Raw genomic sequence first — 20,516 nt, forward strand, 5'->3', positions numbered from 1 at the left:
TCACTACCAAGTTGTATAGTTATTTTTCTTTTTTTTATGCTAATTTTATTTAATAGAAATTAAATAATATACAGAAAGGAAAGGTGCAGGTATCAATTTATGTTTGTGTCCCTTTCCATTTGTCCTTTTCTCTGCCCCAGCTCTTCTTGTGTCTTGCCTATTTTGCCCATTTTCTTTGTATGGGGATTTTCTACCTCCTTGGCCTTATAGTAGTGGAGAGTCGCTTCCAAAAGCCAACTGCTCTCAATCTCCAACACCTGTCTTAGATACTCCTTGGTGGTCAAAACAAGCTCATGGTAAAGCAACCAGCTTGGCTGCTTCTCAACAAGGGAAGAGCTAGGATGAATGAACATAGTCGGCTGCTTCTTCAGTGTGCAGTAGCTACTAGGGTCAGTTGTGCTATGTGGGAAAAGTAACCAGCAGTGATGGCTTTGCAGACTGGGATGTAGTGCCCCTGGCAGCAGCTCAGACTGACTTCAACATGTTCCAGGAACCCTTCCAGCTGTTCCTGCACATGCCCGACTAGGCGCATGGATCTCAACTGTGCGAAATTCTCATAGCACCACTGGGAAGAGTGGCCACTCTCACCCCACTGTGTATACACGTTTAGCAGAACCAGGTGGTCCCCACCAGGGAGAAAGAAGTTGACATGGACATTGTCAGAATGGACAACCTTGTCCTTGGGCAGGTAGAAGATGGAGTTGTTGACAGAGAACATGGCAGCCAGTGTCAGGATCTCTTCTGAACAGGTGTACTTCTCAGAGGCCAAGATCATTTTAGGTAACATTGGGACCAGAGACAGCTCTGCCATCTTTCCACCAGTCATGGTGAGCTCCCCAAGGTGATTGAGGGCTCCTAGATCATACAGTTGTTCCAAAGCCAGCCGCAGGGTCTCATAGGGTGTTGGAGGGCCCAGGAAGTCAAAGTGCACCAGGTCATGGATCCCTAAGCTCTTGAGAAGCAGCACAGAATTGCACAGGCTGGTCCTCCGGACCTCAGGCACTGTGGTCTCTTCCAGCTCATGCCCTTAGGGCCAGGCTGGGCATAGACAGAAGCACTTCCCTGCAGCCACTCCACCAGCTCATCTAGCCCACTGATTGGCTGAGGTCTTGCTGAAGGGTGTGACAGCTAGGGATCCCATGCTTGTGCAGGGATTAGTGCTCTTCTGCTTACTGAACCCTGGATCCGGTAAACAAATGATGCCCTTGATGGTGAGGTCTCTGCAATGTTCGTTGCCACACCAGCTTTCAGCCCCATGAGGTGTGGGCTGGAAGATGAGAGCCTGCATGTTGAAGGGCAGGTTGGCATAAATGGGAAGCACCTGGAGCTCCTGGATTTGGGAGTCCAGCGGGCGGCAGCGATCCTGGAGCATGTGGCAAGCAGCTTCCATCTCATCCTGTCCAGGCAGGAATGCCAGGATGTCCCCAGGGGACAGTGTACATGGATCTGCAGCACAGACACAACACAGGCTTCTAAGCAGTCAGCCTCTGGAGCCTTGGTATAGACGATGTTACCTGGAAACCTGTGGCCAGGGATTCGAAAGACAGGGGCATCATCAAAGTTGGAAATTCGGGCAGTGTCCACTGTGGCAGAAGCTACCAGGACCTTGAGCTCAAGCCAGAAGGGAACTACATCCTTGATCAGTCCAAAGAGAATGTCTGTGTGCAGGGTCCGTTCATGAGCTTCACCCACCATCACCCCGCTGTGGCTGGCTAGGTCAGGTTCAGAGAGGAACTCCTGGAGGCGTATCCTGTCTGTCACTTAGTGGACGACCGTTCACTCCAACGTGCAGTCCTCAAAGCGGATGCTATAGCCAACCTCCTTCCCAAGCTTTACACACTCATCTCCAGGGCCACTCTCCAGGGCTGGGTACAGACAATCTTCATACCCTTCTTTGTGTAGCCCTCCTCAAACAGGTACCGTGGGATCTAGGTCGTCTTTACTGAGCCGGTCTCACCTTCGATGATGAGGACTTGGTGAGAAGCTATGGCGGCCAGGAGCTCTTCTCAGAAAGGGAACACAGGGAGGCTGCGACGCACAGCCTGGATGGACTCGTGCGCTGAAGGAGCGGAAGATGACAGTTCCTCATCACCTTGGAGCTGAGTGGCAGAGACAGACTCCATGGTCTCCTCCTCCTCCAGCACTGGCGGGTACTTTGGCTCCAGGGAGGCGCCATCTGGAGCACCACATTTCAGGGACGCCGTCCCAAGCCGGGCCTCCTCCCATCGCTGCTGCTCTGCCCCTGGAGCGCTCCATTTCTCATCCACTAGGTGCACAGCAGGGCTGGCTGTCCCAGGGTCTCCTCGGGCGCGTGGCAGCGTTGGTGGCCTGCAGCTCGTCCTGCTCACCAGCTGCCCGGCATTCCCAGCCTAGACCTCGCCCTTGCCGCTGGTGTTTGGGCTCCCGGCGTTCATGACGGCCGAGCTGCGTGTCTCCAAAGAGTAACTCCTCATCAGCCAGCTCGCCTCCAGGTCCTCCAGCTTCTCCCGGCCAGATTTCTTTCGCAGCTCAGGGAGCATGGTTTTCCGGTCTTCCTCAGCCATCTCGAGGCGCCTCCGAGCCTCTTCACAGGCCTTCTTGTCTGAGCGCTGGCAAGAAAGGGAGAGGGGCCTGGTCCCAACGCCGCGCTCGCTCTGCGCAGGCGCAAGCACCCAGCGCCTCCAGGCCCCGAGGGCGCACGCTCCGTCCACTCCCACCCGTCCTCCGCCTCGGTCTGCTCTTCTCTGCTTTCGTCCTTTTCCCTGTCTCAGAAACGCCTTCCTTTTCTCCCTCCTCCTCACAGTGATCTTTCCTGAGGTGCTCGCGCTTTTTACGCTTTGTCTGGAGGCCGCTCCGACCCGGACTCAGTTTCCCGCCCGCAGCCGCGTGTTGAGACCCGTTCTTCCCCAGCGGGGCCGGCGCCGCTCGCTCCGCCGCCCGAGCCGGCGTTTCCACCTCGGGCTTCCCGGGTTCCTCGTTCCAGAGCCCGAGGGCGCAGCCCCGCGCAGGCCCGCTGAGGTCCCCGGGGGTCGGTGTCCCGCAGGCGCGGGGCCGCGGGGAGGAACGGGCTCGCCCGGGCGCCGCCCCGAGGGCAGCTCCGCCCGCACCCACCGCTCCAGCCCCGCCGGCGTCGCCGAGGCGGGCGCTCTGGGCTCAGGGGCCGCCATGGCTCGGGAGGTGGCTGCAAGGGCGGACGGCGCGGGGCGCGGGGCGCGGGGACGGAGCTGGGGCTCCACCACACAGCGAAGGCGGTGTTTAAACCGTCCAACAAACCGCAGGGAACCGCCCCTGTCTGGTCTAAAGCGCGACGGTGGCCGAAAGAGTGCAAATCTGGAAGAATCGTTCCTGAAATCTGAGGCAAACATTTTTCATTTCCGTTCCTACCCGACCTTTCTGTTGGTCAGTAGGTGGGTGCTGGGCACTCATTCATTTAACAGGAGAACATCTTGTCTCTTTAAAAAAATACATATATAATTTACTTATATATTATATATTCATACTATATATTTTCTATTGTTATACTTACTTGTTGGTCGTGGGGCTTGAACTCTGGGCGTACCTGAGCTCTTCAGCTCAAGTCTAGTGCTTTGCCACTTGAGCCACAGCACGACTTCCAGTTTTCTCCCTCCGGAGCTGGCTTTTAACTGTGATCCTCAAATCTCAGCCTCCTGAGAAGCTAGGATTACAGGTGTGAACCACCAGCGCCCAGCAATTGTGTGTGTGTGTGTAAATAAAAACTTGACAAAGTGGGTTTCTTTTTGAAGTCCCAGATACTGAGACGGTTGTCAGGATTGTGAAATGGAGGCTAGCCTGAGATGCTATCAATCAAGGCACCAATCAATGCATTGCTTGTTTTACTGTCTGAGGTGAGAACCCAAAAAAGCCAACCAGTGACACCCGAAAGGATTGGGGGTTTGGAAGGCCTTCTCCCCACATATTCTCAGAAGGCTGGGAGTTCCATGGCAAAGCCAATCAGTCCTGGCTTAATAGGATTTCAGATTTCTATCCCGGGTGTCGACTAATTGCACCCTAAACTGTTCAGAGAGCCTCAGAGTAGACTCAGGTTCATGAAAATTGTAAGCTGCTTACAGTTTAGCTCTAGGTGGAAGAATGAGGAAGTCATCTACCACTTTATATAAAATATTGTCACTTGTTGGTTGGGAATGTGGCTTAGTGGTAGCGTGCTTGCCTCACATGCATGAAGCTCTGGGTTTGATTCCTCAGTACCACATAAACAGAAAAGGCTGGAAGTGGTGCTGTGGCTCAAGTGGTAAGAGTGTTAGTGTTGAGCAAAAGAAGCTCAGGGACAGTGCCCAGGCCCTGAGTGTTGGAAAATGGAGGAGAATAGAAAAGGAATAGGCCAGAATGGATCCTCAACAGGTGAGGACTGTTTATTGCCAGCAAGGGACAGAGACCTTCTCGCAGGTTTGGAGGTTCTGTGAGGGAGTGAATTTGGGATCAGGCTTATATGGGGTCTGAGCAAGGAGGCAGAGATTAATGAAAAAGATCTTTGAATACATAAAATGAATGGGCTGAGAAGGGAGCAACATGGAATTATGAGAACAAAGGAAGCCCCAGGACTGGCCAAAACAAAAAAGGCAATACAAGCCTTGTAACGCCCAAGTCGCAGGACCACCACCAAGAAGACCACGGAGCGCCAGACATTCCGAAATGCAAAAGCAAGGCTTTATTCAGGCATGCTGCAGCTTGGGTCGCGTCCCACACACCTACGCAGCGGAGATAGGGAGGAGGACCCTGAGCTGAAATCTCACAGGGTTTATAAAGGCAAAAACCACAAAGTTACAGTAACCAGTTATTTACAGATCTGATTGGCTCTGGGGTAAAAACACTCCAGGGTGGACAGAAGTTACCAAAACAGTCCTTCAGTTGTCTGGGTTCTGACAACCTGCTCTGATAGGTGGAGTATTTGGCGGCCTGAGATGGCTCACAGTGCTTGTTTATCTTTTGCTAGCATGGCCATTTCTCAGAGCTTGTGCAGGCCCAAGGTTACAGGCACAGAGTGGGGCCTGGCTGACTTTAAGATAGCTTTGTTTAAGAAATTTACAGTTTAGCAGTCTTGGCAGAAACAAGTCAGTTCCTGGAATCCGGGTGGGCTCTGGGTTACTCATAGTTTAAACAACCAACAAAATGGGGGCTACCTGAAAATGGAGTCATTTTGGCTTTTCAACCTTAGTTGATGGAACCTTGGGACATGAAGCTAGAGGAAGGCTATAGGTCCCTTGGCACCCCAAAGCTCAGTTCCACCATCTGGTCTGCCTTATTGACTTCTCCCTGGTCAGTGGGTTGCAGGTCTGTGGAGGGTTGTGATAGTCTGGCTTCTGCAATCCTGCTTTTTATTTATTTGCTATTATTTACTATTTATTTGTTTGCCAGTCATGGGTCTTGTACTCAGAACCTAGGTCTTGTCCCTGTGCTTTCTTGCTCTAGGCTGGTGCTCTACCACTCGAGCCACAGCATCATTTCCAACTTTTTCTCTCTATGTGGTACTGAAGAACTGAACCCAGGGCTTCATGCATGCTAGCCAAGCACTCTACCTCTAAGCCACATTTCCAGCCCATCATTTTCAATATAGTGTCTAGTGAGTACTGTTGCTGCATTTGTTTGCCCTTTGTCCCTCCATTTCTGTACCACTGTACCCTCTCAAAGACAGATAAGTGAAAAAACAAGATTTTAAAAAAGTAAACGAAAATAGCAACCAAGAAAATCCTCTTGCTTTTATATCCTGGAGTTGATAAATATTATTTTACATGACTAGAGGAACATAGGCATTTGGGCCTTTGTGTTCCTCTCCTAAGAGTATTCTCCTTTGGTCTCATTGTATGATTGCTAGAGTCTATATAACTTATCATGTCTCAGTGTCTTTAGATTAAGCTTCCGCGTATGAAAGAAAATATGTGTCATGTGTCTCTCTGAGCTTGGCTTGGAATGCACACATCACTGAGAAACATTGAGTAGTGATTTTGAAACTGCTTGATAACCATGCACAAACTCAAATCATACTGAAAACACTTTATATACCTAGACTGACATGGTATCCACAGATTCACAAAACATTTGTATCATTATAGGCTACAGCAATAATTGAATATCTAAGAAAATATCAATGTGTAAATAAAAATGAAAAGACTAAATGAAAGTGTTACAATAACTAACACATAATTGCTTTTATTAACTTACAATGTAACTCCTTTTGAAGGGAGCCTCTTACTTGGCTATTACTAATGGGATCCAAATGATACAAGTCCTTCCAATCAAAACCATCCTGACACTGACTGTTTTCATGAAAACCAAGCAAAAGAATCTGGGATGAGATCAACAAACCTCTTGTATTTCCACAAGAAAAGGATATAACTCTTATAAAGAACCACTGTCTAAGAGACAAAGACACCATTTGGACCTAAAGAGAAAGATAGTTTTCAAGACAATGTGGTAGCAGAGTTGAGAATGGAGGTGGAGAATTGCAAGGTTAAACATGGATTTGAGTCCTTGTTTCTCCCTTGCAGGGCAGAACCCCATAGGTTTAGGACTCACATCTCCAAAGACTCTGGTCCTTTCTGACTAAAAAGCAGGCCCAGTATTTGAGACCCATAGACAGCCCTAAGGTTCTGGGAACCCTTGATATAGGTAACAGATGACTGAGAATGTCCTTTACTTTCAAGGATTCCTGACTGTAGAAACATTAAACATTACTGCTGTAAAATTCTGCATTGGAGACCATGCCAGTGGCTCATATTTGGAATCGTAGCTACACAAGATGCTGAGATGTGAGGATCGTGGTTTGAAACCAGCCCAAGCAGCAAAGTTCATTAGACTTTGACCTCCAATTTAACACAAAAAAGCTAGACATGAAGCTGTGGTTCAAGTGGTAGAGCACTCTAGCCTTAGCAAAAGAACTCACAATGTGCCCTGGCCCTGAGTTCAAGCCTCAGGACCGGTGCGTGCATTCATGTGTGTGCACACACATACACATACATACAATTCTGCATTGGGAAACTGTAGGCCTTACTTGACAAGGCTATGACTGGGAAATAAAAATATACTCTTATTTTCTTTTCTCTATGTGTTGTGTAAACATGAATATGAAAGCCATGACCAGTTGGAAAAGGCATAAACTGGGCCAGGATTTAAATTAGCTGTTTTGGGACAAGATAGGGAAGTCATCCTGGAGTTCTGTCTAGACTTAGTCAGAATGGAATGGTAGAGGCTAGTCCAAATTTAAAAGTAGATTTATTAAATGTTTATAGTATTTCAACTCAGAAAAAAGCATTGTTATCATTAAATAGAAATTTAAAAAATCAATAGGAAGATGAGAGAGTTATGGATGGAAGAATGGAAGGATACCTGGTGGATGCAAGACTGAGAGATCCTGGGCTGGGAATGTGGCTTAGTGGTAGAGTGCTTGACTTGAGTATACATGAGTATACTTGAGTATACATGAAGCCCTGGGTTGGGGGCTGGGAATATGGCTAGTGGCAAGAGTGCTTGACTCGTATACATGAAGCCCTGGGTTCGATTCCCCAGCACCAGAAGTGGCGCTGTGGCTCAAGTGGCAGAGTCCCAGCCTTGAGCAAAAAGAAGCCGGGGGGGGGGGGTTGATTCCTCAGTGCCACAGAAACAGAAAAAGCTAGGAGTGGCACTGTGGCCCAAGTGGTAGAGCACAGTCTTCAGCACAGAGAGGCCCAGGGACAGAACCCAGGCCCTGAGTTCCAGGTCCAGGACTGGGGAGCGAGGAGGATTGAGAGATCCTGAGATGCAGCATAAACCAAGAGCCTGGGGGAACTGCCCCTATGCAGTCAGACACCCAAGCAGCTTGGCTCCTGTCTGTTGGGAATTGTTATGGCCTTGGTGGAAGGCTGCCCTTCCACCAGCCTTGGGACAATGGGAGGAAGTCCCTCCCACCTTCTGGCCTCAACTGGAAAAGAAAGCCTCCGCCCCTGGGAGGTGAACACGTGCGTGCCACCATGATGGGGTTGTCCCACCCACAAAGGAAGTTTCGTGATATCACTTGATGGACATGGTCCTTAGCCTATGACTGGCCCTTTGGCCAGCCCCCTTTCTTTCCCGCCATTACCTCTATATAAGTGCCTTTCCCTATTAAAGTTTTTGAGACACATCCCACCATAGCAGCGTGTCCCTGATGCCTTCTTTCCGCCCCCGCTCCTGGTAACATGTGAGGGGACTGGGGGGAGGGGAGGCTTCAGCAACCTTTCCTCAACTTAGCGCAAGTCCATGAGAGTACGCCTTTGGCCTTCTGCCGGCGGAAGGCAAGGCCGAGTGTTTTTTCATAGATTTTGGGGTTCAGCCATTCTCCCCGGGAGTTTGGGGAGAAAGGGATCGTTTAGATCCCGACACCTGTCCCCAGTCACCAACACAAAGAACACTCAGTAACAAGGCCTTTGGGTGTTGCCTGAAGATACACAGAAATGGCAGTTTCAAACCCAGAGTACTTCCCGAAAGCCAATGAAGCAGAGTGAAACTAACTTTTGGAGACATGTCTCCACGTTCTGTAGATAACACCTTTGTCTGACACCACCCAATTCAAGGCCAGGTCACTGGCACTCCAGGAACCTGCTGGAGCAGATGGTTGTGCTCTTCCTGTAGGCTAATATGAATCTCGTGAATATTATAATTGTTCAACATAGAGAACACTCCCTAAAGACTCTTTCTTGGATTTTCTCCACAAGGGCCTGCCTTGAATTTGTCCTCCCTGACTCTACCTGCCAATGAATGTCAATTACCTATAGTCCTTAACAGGGCTGATTTAGGATATACAAACCTCTCTCACCTCTCACATCTTCAATCACTTCCCTTCCACTTCTCACCTTAACTGAATCCTGTCTCTTCTATGAGTATGATTTCACTTAAAGCCATTTTGAGAGGAACTAATAAATTCTGTGAAACTCAAGGGAGGAAGATTAGGTTCCATCCTGTACTCCCTGCACTACTCTGGTATAAAAATTCTTGCTTCTCTAGTCCCAAAGTCTAACTTTCCCATCGAATCCTCCTTTGCTGTAAAAATCTGCTGGACACTTTTCTTATTCACAGGGTCTTATTCCTCTCCTTCACTCTACCCACGTTCCTGAGAAACTTCAATGGATGGCGTCTGTGGATGGCTCCTGTCCTACTGTCAGCAGTAGCACCTACTCTCTCTAGTCTTCTACCTTCACAGGCACACTTGACAAAAACTCTCCCCTTGATCAAGCTTCAGTTGGGCTTCTGGAAGAGATCCTCTCACTAAGTCAGTTTAGCCAGAATCCGCTATTCTCCATATCTGAAAGAACTAGTCAAGTTTCCTTTTCTTCATTACTCAAGTTCTATGGAATCACCCAGATCTGTGTTAAGCCAGATTCCTTGCAATGGCCCCTCATCATCTAGACATCTTCTCAGAGCCATTTTTATATCCACTGACCCTCCTCTCTCAGTGTTTCACCTTGGCCGTATATCTCTGCTCTTCCTTGTGTTGAGAATTGAGCCGAATCTTTCTCAGTCTTTTTACTGTGGAATCCCATTACAGTAGTCCCTTGAATAAGGCCTTTCTTACTCCCTTTAGTACATATGAGAATAAGGTTTTAACTCACTCCAGCACTATGGTCACCTTACAGCATTGAAGTCTTACTCTCCATTGATCGATTGATTGATAGATACTGGCCAAATAGTAGATAGATAGACTGGTGCTCTATCCCCTAGCCACAGTTCTACTTCTGCTTTTTAGTAGTTAAGGAGAGATAAGAATGTCACATAATCTCTTTGCCTGGGCTGGCTTCAATCTGCAATCCTGAGATCTCAGCCTCCTGAAGAGCGAGGACTTTTAGGCACCAGCACAGGAGCTCAGCAGAAGGTTCACTTATAGCCACACACACTAGTTCTTCGGGAAGTTCACCTTTCCAGGTGATAATTGGGGAATCCCTGATTGCTGTGCTTTGACATCAACCTTGCTAATCATATAGGACACACTCACATTTGTATGAACAGAACCAATTGTCCTAAGGAGTTGATGTCCTTGGAGGAGGCCCCCTTATCCCAATCTGCTGTCCTGGGAAGCTGGTAGGATTCTTGTATTCATCTTCCCACCTAAGAGTCATGAACTCCCCTGGTGACTTTCTCCCCTCCTCTCCCCATTTCCTCCAAGCTACAAGTACCTGTGCTCATGCTAGAATTTGTGTATACATCACAGACTTCTCTGATGTATGGTCCTGTTTGTACTTAGGAACTTTAAAAACAAAGAAAAAAAAAAGAAGTTAGGATGGGGAAGCACAGTTGGTTGGTTGGAGGATTTTCTGCACCCGAAAGAAGGGGAGGGGGAAGGGATGGGCCTCATAAAGCCTGTAGCAGCTGAGCACCTCCATAATGATTTCAAAGGGGAGAGGCAATCACTCGGTGATTCCCCAAGCCAAAACCTGGGTAACTTTAATGTCCTAGAAGTGGTCTCTCCCCGTCCGCCCCTCTTTTCTAAAAAGATGCACCCATGCTCCGCGTTTCCCCCAAGATGTCCAGATAATCTGATTCCCGGCCTCAATCCGGGCCCTCCCGCCCAGCCCCCGCCGGGTGGCGTTGGTGCCCGCAGCTCCGCGCGGTCCCAGGTGAGTCCCGCGCGTTCCCCGCTCGCTCTCCGGCCTGCGGGAGGGGCTGGCGCGAAGGCGGGGGACCGGCCGGGGAGCGGCGGGGACCGCGATCCGCGCCCCGACTGCAGCTTGCACGCCGGGGAACCGCATTTCCAGCCTCCTCCGCAGTCCCGGTGCCTGGGCGTGCCTTCTGGAGGCGCCCAGCCCGCCCGGCGCGCCCCGGCTCCGCAGCTCCGGCCCGGGCCTCCGCCCGCTCGCCCGATCGCAGAGATGCGGGGCGGGGGCAGGGTGCGGGGTAGGTGACTTTATCCCGCCTCTGTTTCCCTGCCTCGGGGAGCAATGACATCACGCGGCCTTCTCCAGGATCCGACACAAAGAGCGGCTTGGAGAGGCCGCTGCTGGGGGAGCCGGCGGCCGCTGCTGCCTCCCAGGGCCGAGGGGCCTCGCCGGCCGGGCCAGCCGCCCGTGGCCTGCGCCCTTCTTCTTCCTCCTCCTCCTCCTCCTCCTCCGCCGCCGCCGCCGCCGCCTCGGTCGCCGCCGCCCGCGCCCTCCGCGCGCCGCTGAGCCCGCGCCGGGCCGCCCAGCCCCTGGCTTCCCATGCGGGCGGCGCGGGCCCTGGGAGGGGCGCCCGGAGCCAGCCGCGCAGCATGCGCTGGGGGGTTGGCTTTGCTTCGTCCAGGCCGTGTGTGGTGGATCTGAGCTGGAACCAGAGTGTCTCCTTCTTCGGCTGGTGGGCCGGGTCCGAGGAGCCCTTCTCTTTTTATGGGGACATCATCGCTTTCCCTTTGCAGGATTACGGTGGGATCATGGCAGGGCTGGGCTCCGATCCCTGGTGGAAGAAAACCCTTTACTTGACTGGGGGAGCTTTGCTGGCCGCAGCTGCGTATCTGCTCCACGAACTCCTGGTCATTAGGTGAGCCGGAGGAGAGGGGGCGCAGCGAGGGGCGCCTGGCCTGGGCAGGGCAGGCGCGAGGGCGGGGGGCTCGCACTCCAGCCCCTCGGCCACGCTGCCCACGCGCCCGAGCGTCCTGCCCTCGCCCTGGACACCTGGCTGCGAGGGGCTGGCAGACTGGGATGGGAGAATTAAACTGGCACCCAGAGGGAAAAACATTTGTCATCCGCCCAGCCTAGTCGGTGCTGAAAGGCAGCGGGTCACAGGAGTCGTTAGCTTGGGGGAGAGTGTGACAGATGTCCTTAAGGAGATCCCGAGTGCAACCAATGCTTTTGTAACAATAGAATTGGGCTCTGTAGAAAGGCTAGGGCGCACTTATTGGTTGATAGTAACAATGCTGGAATATTAACTAGCAACCTCCCCTGTCTCTCTCCCTCTAAATGCGGAAAAGCTCTGGAAATCTGCATGTCCCCACGACTAAGGGTTATGGTGTGCCGTTTTGATGCAGCCTTAACTTGCATATCTGCTATCGAATGTGAAGCCCGATCTTCTGGCTTCAATGTTATTGTTGTGGGATCCGAGGGCCGGCCGAGAGCACATGGGCGTGTTTGACACGACAGGGAATCTCCCAACGCTGTAAACACTGGCATCCGTTGCAGCAGAAATGTTTACAGGATTATGTGGAAATTTCAAAATATGGAGCCCCCTGCCGTGCATACTACCGGCCCCCCAGGAGATCTTTGTTGGAGTAGTGGGATAATACAGGGTTCTGAGACAGTTTTTAGCTAATTGGTACTTCAGTTTATGGGTAACGTTTCTATGTTTGGGGGAAGATTATTGGAAGTGAGCAGTTTTTAATATCATAAGATAGCCCTCCTGGCCAATATTTTCTCAACAAGAAATATGTCCACACTGCCTTTTGTGAGGGAGAGGGGGCATCCTGGAGTAAAGGTTATAAAAGACAATAGCAAGTGACCCTTCAAGGGCCTGCAGGGATTTCCAGGAGGACATTGTGACAGCCTCTGTCTTGAATATATCCTGTGTCTGAGAGGATGAGAAATCTCTCAGGTCTGGGAAAATGTCAAGCCATTTCAAGCCATTTAGAAACAATAGAAGATTGGCTGTATATGTCTCTCTCTCTCTGTGTGTGTGTGTGTGTGTGTGTGTGTGTGTGTGTGTATGTATATGTATATATATATATATGACTTTGCTTATTGCCTTGAATCTAATAGAAAAATTGCAGAGAATTATATTTGTGTTTGCTGTAGAATTCAATTTTAGTTACACTTCAAGCCATGTAGAGAATTAAAACCTTTGTGCAGCCTTTTAAAGAGTAACAAACTGTTTCTCAATTATATCCCAGTCTGGATCCTTTGAACATTGTGAAGCATGTGTCTTCTCAGCTTTTCTCCAGTGTGTGGAGGGGGTGAAGGGTTCATGGGGCTGAGTCCATAGCATGGCTTTAATGACCTTGCAAAAATAGCAGAGTGTTCCCAGACCACTTTGGAGCAAGCCAGAGTTGTGGACCTGGACATTGGCAAGTCCTTTGTTCCCAGGTAGCACCTCTACCCAGGGGAGCACAAGCCCCAGCAAGAGATACTTATGTGAGTTAAGGAGTTTTAAATCTTAAACTCTATTATAATAGACAGCAGAAAAGGGCTGCCATTTTTTGAGGGATCCTGATTTGGATATGTTATGACACTTCTAATAACTATGGTTTTTGAGGTTTGATCTCCATTTTATACATAAGGAAATTGCAGTAGAGGAAGGTTAAGCAACTTACCAAAGATCACATGGGTGGAGATGCAGGATCTAGATTCAAGTGTGAGAAATGTGTGTGTGAAAATGGAACCTGACTCTTAGAAAGTGTCCATTCAGAATTGTTTTAGTGAGGGAAGAGGAAGAGAAATTTGCCGAAATGGGGCATTTCCCAGGCAGGCCTGTGGCAGAGGCCCAACTTTCTGTCTGCTTCTAGGGATGAAGGGATTGGGAAATGGGGAGAGTCAGCACAGACTTCAGGAGTTACCAGGTAGAGACTTCCATGTAAGGTGAAATCCAGGTTTTGATTGTCTGTATAGTTTAGGCAAAAAACAAAAAAGTCTGAAATGTGTGATGGAAATTTTATACATCAAAACCATGCTAGGGCTGGGAATGTGGCTTAGTGATAGAGTGGTTGCCTAGCATGCATGAAGCCCTGGGTTCGATTCCTCAGTCCCACATAAACAGAAAAAGCTGAAAGTGGCACTGTGGCTCAAGTGGTAGAGTGCTAGCCTTGAGCAAAGAAGCTCAGGGACAGTGCCCAGGCCCCAAGTTCAAGCCCCAGCACTGGCAAAAAACAACAACAACAAAAGAAAACAAAAACCATGTTATTGGCCAGATGCCAATGGTCAAAGGTCAGGCCTTTGATCCTAGCTACTCAGGAGGCAGTGATCTGAATATGGAAATTTGAAGCCAGCCAGGACAGGAAAGTCTGTGAGACTCTTAATCTCTAGCCACCAAAATAGGAAGTGGAACTGTGACAGATGTGGTAGAGTGCTAGCCTTGAACAAAATGGCTAAATAACAGCATCCAGGCTGTGAATTCAAGCCTCTGTTTGTACATGTGTACCCACACACATCTAGAGCTATGTTTTTAGAGTAAAAAATAAAGTTGACACTCAAGAATTATTTAAGAAGTTAAATTAGTGAAAAACCAGTATTGTCCAGACCCTCTGTTTTCCCTGAGTAGAGATGGTCTGGCAGCTATCTTAAATTTAATTGAGCATTTAGAATATGATTGTGCATTATATGACCAAGTAATGAGTCCATTACAGGTAGCTAAATTGTACTTTTGGCACTCCAGCACAGCCTGTTCTGGAAAACTTACACTGTGAATCAAATGGCCCCTGAGTGCACACCTAGTCTTCAAGAGCTGACACCTGACTCTTCGGCCAGGCACAAAAGGTCCGGTGCTATGTGACCTCCTGAGCTAGGGAGAAGGAGCGAGGCTCCTACCTGAAGAGCTAGTCCTTACTCTGAAGGGGCTCTCCTACTCAAACCCCATTATAAGTCATTTCATAAAAGGTAGCTGTACACTTTATAAAATGAAGCTGTACAGGAACTGAAGCTGAGAGAAAGGTTTCTGGATTGTGGAAGGAGAGTTCTGGAGTCCGATGACCTGAGTTTGAATTCAGATTTTGCTTTTAACCAACTGTGTCCCTTGGATACGATCATAGTTCTTTTTATTTTAAAAAAATATTTGGCCCATGTTTGTTTGTTTGTTTATTTATTTTTGGCCAGTCCTGGGCCTTGAACTCAGGGCCTGAGCACTGTCCCTGGCTTCTTTTTGCTCAAGGCTAGCACTCTGCCACTTGAGCCACAGTGCCATTTCTGGCCTTTTCTGTATATGTGGTGCTGAGGAATCAAACCCAGGGCTTCATGTATACGAGTTGAGCACTCTTGCCACTAGGGCATATTCCCAGCCCGATCATAAATTCTTGACTACTTAGGCTTCTTATGTGTAAAATAAGGTAATTAGTATAATCAGATTTAATTTGTGTTACTGCCCTTAGAACAGAGGTGGTCATTTAATGAGCCTTCAATAAAGGCAAGCCATCACTAGCACACAATAGCTCAAGTGGCCTGAGTCAAACACTGGCTATATTAAAAAAATTAAGTGAGGAGTTACCTATTTGGGGTATCTTTGAAGAGCTTCAGAGCTGGAGTTAATACAGACTTGAACTTAAATTGGCATTCTTTGGGCAAGTTATTTAACTTTGCTCAGATTTAGTTACCTTGTCTCTTGTAAAATGTAAGATTGGTATGATTTCTTTTTTTTTTTGCCAGTCCTTGGGCTTGGACTCAGGGCCTGAGCATTGTCCCTGGCTTCTTTTTGCTCAAGGTTAGCACTCTGCCACTTGGGCCACAGCGCCACTTCTGGCCATTTTCTGTATATGTGGTGCTGGGGAATTGAACCCAGTGCTTCATGTATATGAGGCAAACACTCTTGCCACTAGGCCATATTCCCAGCCCAGGTATGATTTCTTAAACTATAACAATATCCACAATGTTATAGATATGTATGATATGTCATATGGTTGGCACACAATGAGTATCCATTCTTACTATGTATTCTTTGGGCTTTTTTTTTTTTTTGTGGTGCTAGGCTTGGACTGTCTAGGCAGGCACTCTAGCACTTGAGCCACTTCATCAGCCCATTCTTACTATAATGTAAAATTAAATTTTATCTTTTGTTTTGTTTTTTGCCAGTCCTGGAGCTTAGACTCAGGGCCTGAGCACTGTCCCCGGCTTCTTTTTGCTCAAGGCTAGCAGTCTACCATTTGAGCCACAGCGCCACTTCTGGCCTTTTTTGTATATATGTGGTGCTGAGGAATCAAACCCAGGGCTTCATGTATATGAGGCAAACACTCTTGCCACTAGGCCATATTCCCAGCCCTAAAATTAACTTTTAATCAAATTTAAGGGCCACATTATCTTGTCCAGCAGGGCAGATGTTTTATATTTTATCGACTCCCTTTAGTTCTCAAAATTTTGCTTCACCAATTTATGTGGAACTGCTACTTTATGACGTGAATTATTTTATTGGACAAAACTGTGATGTGTACAATTCATGTCCCTATGAACATAGTCTAAGGGCGTGCTTTTTTTTTTTTTGTCATGAGGCTTGAACTCAGGGCCTGGGTACTGTCCCTGAGCCACAGCTCCACTTCCAATTTTTGAGTGATTAATTGGAGATACAAGTCATGGGGACTTTTCTGCCAGGGCTGGCTTCAAACCCTGATCCTCAGACTTCAGCCTCCTGAGTAACTAGGATTACAGGCCTGAACCACCAACGCCCAGCGTGTATGCATTTTTGTTGTTTTTGTTTTTTGTGCCTGTATTTTGGCTTAAACTCAGGCTTTTTGCTGGCTAATTGGAGATAAGAGTAATGCAGACTTCCCATTCCAGGGCTGGCTTCAAGTGGTGATCCTCACATCTCAGCTTCCTGAGTGGCTAGGATTATACATGGGAGCCTGGCTTTCTAAGAGGTTTTCTGATGTTACTATCTGACTTAGCACAAATTTCATCTAAAGGAAAAGCTTTGTCTCATAGCAAATATTGCCAGAAAAATACCAATATTTTCAGAATGAGTCCTGAGATCCTGAAGTTGGCTGGGCCTGTGTGTGGTGAATTTGCTGAGGAGAATTTGTTTCACAAGGTGGGGATTCTACAGTAAATGAGAATTCATGGGATGATGGTAGAGAGCTTGTCTTTGCTCTGGTGGAATTAGGTGTAGAATTAAACCTTACCGCTTTGAGGAAGAAACAAAAATTTAGGAAGGGCCAATGGGAATGTGAAGTTGATGTGATTGGAAGGTGCTGGGTAGAGCGAGATAGAACTTGGGAAAGACCCCTGAGGGGCAGTGTACGAGTGGACCATGGAATGATGAGATTTTGTAGCTTAAGGGGAGAAGACCCTCTCTCTCTGAGTGGTAATAGCTCAGTATTCTTACTCAGTACTTGGCAGTTCACTAAATGTTTACAGATGTATTTCCTTATTCAATCCACATTACTGTCAGTATAGAATTGGTACTGACCTTATACACTAGGTGAAAGGAGAGGGAGAGAGCTGAGTGAGGTGGTGGGGGTGTGGGTGTGGGAAGGGCTTGTGCTTGGTTCTCAAAGTTTCCAGACTTGGACCCAACATTAGCTCTATGTGGTGGCCATTGGAAAACTACCTAGGGAAGTCCCCATCACAAAGTGGCCAAAGGAAAAGATGGATGTGTGGCTTAGACTGAAGAACGGAGAAAAGCAGAGTTATTAAGACAGATGCCTCAGTGAGTGGCTTGTGAAGGGAGGGAAGGAGGGAGGGAAGAAGAAGAGAGAAGAAGGGAGGGAGAGAGGGAGGCAGAGGTGGAGGTGGGGGGGAGGAAACATAAAGAGAGACAGAGAGGGAGAGAGCTGGAGAGAGAGTTCATTTCAGTTCCATCTAGAAGCCAGGTTCCACAGCATCACAGGTAATAGGCCAGATGAGAGCACAGGCAGCTTAAAAGAAGGACCGCAATGTTGAATCTCAGCTTCCCTGTAGACTGGGTCCTGGCACAACTGATCTGAACCATTACTCTCTTAATGATGGAGAGATTTTCATTTAGTCTAATAGCCAAGAACATAGGTGTAGAGCTGCTGGTTTAGTCTAGGTTCTGTTATTTACTAGCAGTGTAATTTTGGGTAAGTTAGTTCTCTGTACATCAATGTGCTCATCCATAAAACACATACGAGAATAGTGGCTACTTTATAAGGTTATTAGGGAGATTAAATGAGAGAATACCTTTCTTTTTGCTGGTTCTGGGGCTTGAACTTAGGGCCTGGGTGCTGTCCTTGAGCTTTTTTTTTTTTCTCTATCACTTGAGCCATACTTCCACTTCCGCTTTTTGTTTATTTTGCCAGTCCTGGGTCTTAGACTCAGGGCCTGAGCACTGTCCCTGGCTTCTTCTTGCTCAAGGCTAGCACTCTGCCTCTTGAGCCACAGCACCACTCCCATCTTTTTCTACATATGTGGTGCTGAGTAATCGAACCCAAGGCTTCATGCATGCTAGGCAAGCACTCTACTGCTAAGCCACGTTCCCAGCCCCCCCTTCTGCTTTTTGATAGTTAATTGGAGATTAGAGTCTCTTGGCCTTTCCTTCTCAGGATGGCTTAGAACTGAGATTATCAGATCTCAGCCACCTAAGATAGGATTTACAGGCATGAGCCACTGGCACATGGCTAAGATAATACTTTTGAAACTAGGAGTCTTGTGTGACACATCTTAAACACAAATACCACTTTTGTCTATCTCTCTTTTCCCTGGCAGGACATAGACATCTGGGGAAGAGGTGGAAAATAGTCTTCCTGTCTACAGGCTACAGATAACAGAGGCAGGTTGATTTTAAGTTAGTTTTCTGATCCACTGGGGCTGTGGTGGTAACTGGAGCTGGAGTTCCTTTGCAATTTTGACTAAGCTTTCATCTTCTTAAGTACTGGGTACTTTTAAGTACCCTGCAGGTTGTGGTGTTCTTAAGAACTAAGGGAACTGGATATGTAACATGCAGATTGTTCTTTGTTTTTCTTTGGTTTTTTGACAGGAAACAGCAAGAGCTTGACTCCAAAGATGCTATTATTTTGCATCAGTTTGCAAGACCTAACAATGGTGTTCCAAGTTTGTCTCCTTTCTGTTTGAAAATGGAAACTTACTTAAGGATGGCTGACTTACCCTACCAGGTACTTGGCTGCAAATATGTTTCATTCCCAGTGACAGCAACATCAGTTAGAGGGGGAAGTATTAATGTCACACAAGTGGATGCCAGAAGAGGTAGGGTCTGTAAGTAGTAGTGCCCAGTCCTTAGTAAGATACAGATATAATTCCAGGGTCTGTTTTCTGATTTTTCTTTATTTCAGTACTGAAGATTGAACTCAGGACCTCACAATTACTAGGCAATTGCTTTACCACTTGAACCAAGCCTCCAGTCCCTATTTATTTTTACATCTATTTTAAAGATGAATCAAGACTTATTTTATTTTTCTAGTGATACTAGGGTTTTTGCTAAGCAGGCATTTCTACCACTTAAACCCCTCTGTCAGTCTCTTTCTGCATTGGTTATTTTCTCAAGATAGTCACACTTTGTGCCTAAGCTAGCCTAAACTGTGATCGTTCTATTTGTGCTTCCCTTACTGAGATGACAGGCTCATGCCGCCTCACTCCACAGTGGGTTGAGATCAAGCCTTGCTAACATTTAAATCTGAGCTGGCCTTGAACTGAGAGTCCTCTAATCTTTGCCTCTCATGTAGCTAGGTTTACAAGTTTGAGCCATCACAATTGGCAAAGATCAATAGACTATTTTTAGGGATTCAGAGCTGTATTTTCTCTTCATAGAGTAGTTGATGATGGTTTTGATAGGGGAAGCTGTTGATAAAGTTGAATGTGCCAATGCCTCATGGGTTGTCTTCCTTTAGATTTTATTTATCATGTGAAAGTATTGTATTTTATTCTTCATGAATCTGGGGTTAGAGGGTCCAGTAGGCACCAGATAGATTTTTGCCTATATTGTGAGTTTCCCTGCGTTTTGTTCAAGAGGCTTTCAGAGAAACACTTGCTCATTGCAACATTGAAGAATGAGCAGAGAGAGAACTGGGCACTAGTGACTCACACCTGTAATCCTAGCGAGTCAGGAGGCTGAGATCTGAAGATTATGGTTCAAAGCAAGCATGGCAGAAAAGTCTGTGAGACTTACCTCCAATAAACTACCGAAGAGCCAGAAGTAGAGTTGTAGCTCAAGTGGTAGAGCTCTAGCCTTGAGCAAAGAAAGCTCAGGGACAACACCCAGGCCCTGAGTTCAAGTCCTAGGACCAACATACCATGTCGGTGAGCAGACTATGTTAAAGGTTCACACTTTCCTCTGAGGAATGCTTGAACTCTGCTTCACATAGTCAACATGCTGAGCTTTCCTTGTTACTCAAATCTAGGTATTTTGAAAGATTTGCCTTAAGTTTTCCCCTTTAACCAAGTTCTAGCCTTAAGGCGTTTCATTTAAAGCTTTGATTTTTATATAGTGTCTATGATGTTGATGCCTTAGAATTCATTGAGACTTTAGCCTAATGTGTAGCTACATTTCTCAAATGTTGAAAATAATTAAATAATTATATATGATGTGGGGCATAGAGTTCTTTATATATCTACTAACTTAAACATGCTTTATTATTTCGACCTTGTTTATTTCTATTCATTGTTTTTGTCTACTTGTTTTAGTAGTTTCTAAAAGGGCTAGTTTTAAACATTTGAATTTTGAATCTTTTGTTAATTTATCTCTTTTCCTTGTCCTGCTAGTCGCTCTTACTTTATGTATTTATATACATGAAGTTATATTATTAGGTATATATATTATGAAATAGCATGTTTTTCCTCTTGTATTTCTTTTTCCAATATATAGTTTCTCTCATTGTCCTTTATGATTTCTTAAAATCTGAACTCTATATATATCAGATGACAATATGGATTCTCCAGCTTTCTTAATTTTTTAATTTTTATTTATTTATTTTTGGCCAGTCC

At 47.2% G+C, this 20,516-nt stretch overlaps 1 protein-coding gene and 1 pseudogene across 1 annotated transcript in view; one reads left to right on the forward strand and one right to left on the reverse strand.

The window, feature by feature from the left end:
• Positions 1–92: 92 nt before the first annotated feature.
• LOC125357551 lies at positions 93–5,108 on the reverse strand (annotated as a pseudogene).
• Positions 5,109–11,194: 6,086 nt separating this feature from the next.
• The window catches only part of Faxc (failed axon connections homolog, metaxin like GST domain containing), a 46,837-nt gene continuing 37,515 nt past the window's right edge, over positions 11,195–20,516 (forward strand). Inside the window, 2 exon segments of the mRNA XM_048353790.1 lie at positions 11,195–11,475; positions 18,556–18,691. Coding sequence (XP_048209747.1) covers positions 11,210–11,475; positions 18,556–18,691 — 402 coding nt within the window. The 5' untranslated portion in view covers positions 11,195–11,209.

This window comes from Perognathus longimembris, chromosome 9, assembly GCF_023159225.1.
Source record: "Perognathus longimembris pacificus isolate PPM17 chromosome 9, ASM2315922v1, whole genome shotgun sequence".
NCBI classification, from domain to species: domain Eukaryota; kingdom Metazoa; phylum Chordata; class Mammalia; order Rodentia; family Heteromyidae; genus Perognathus; species Perognathus longimembris.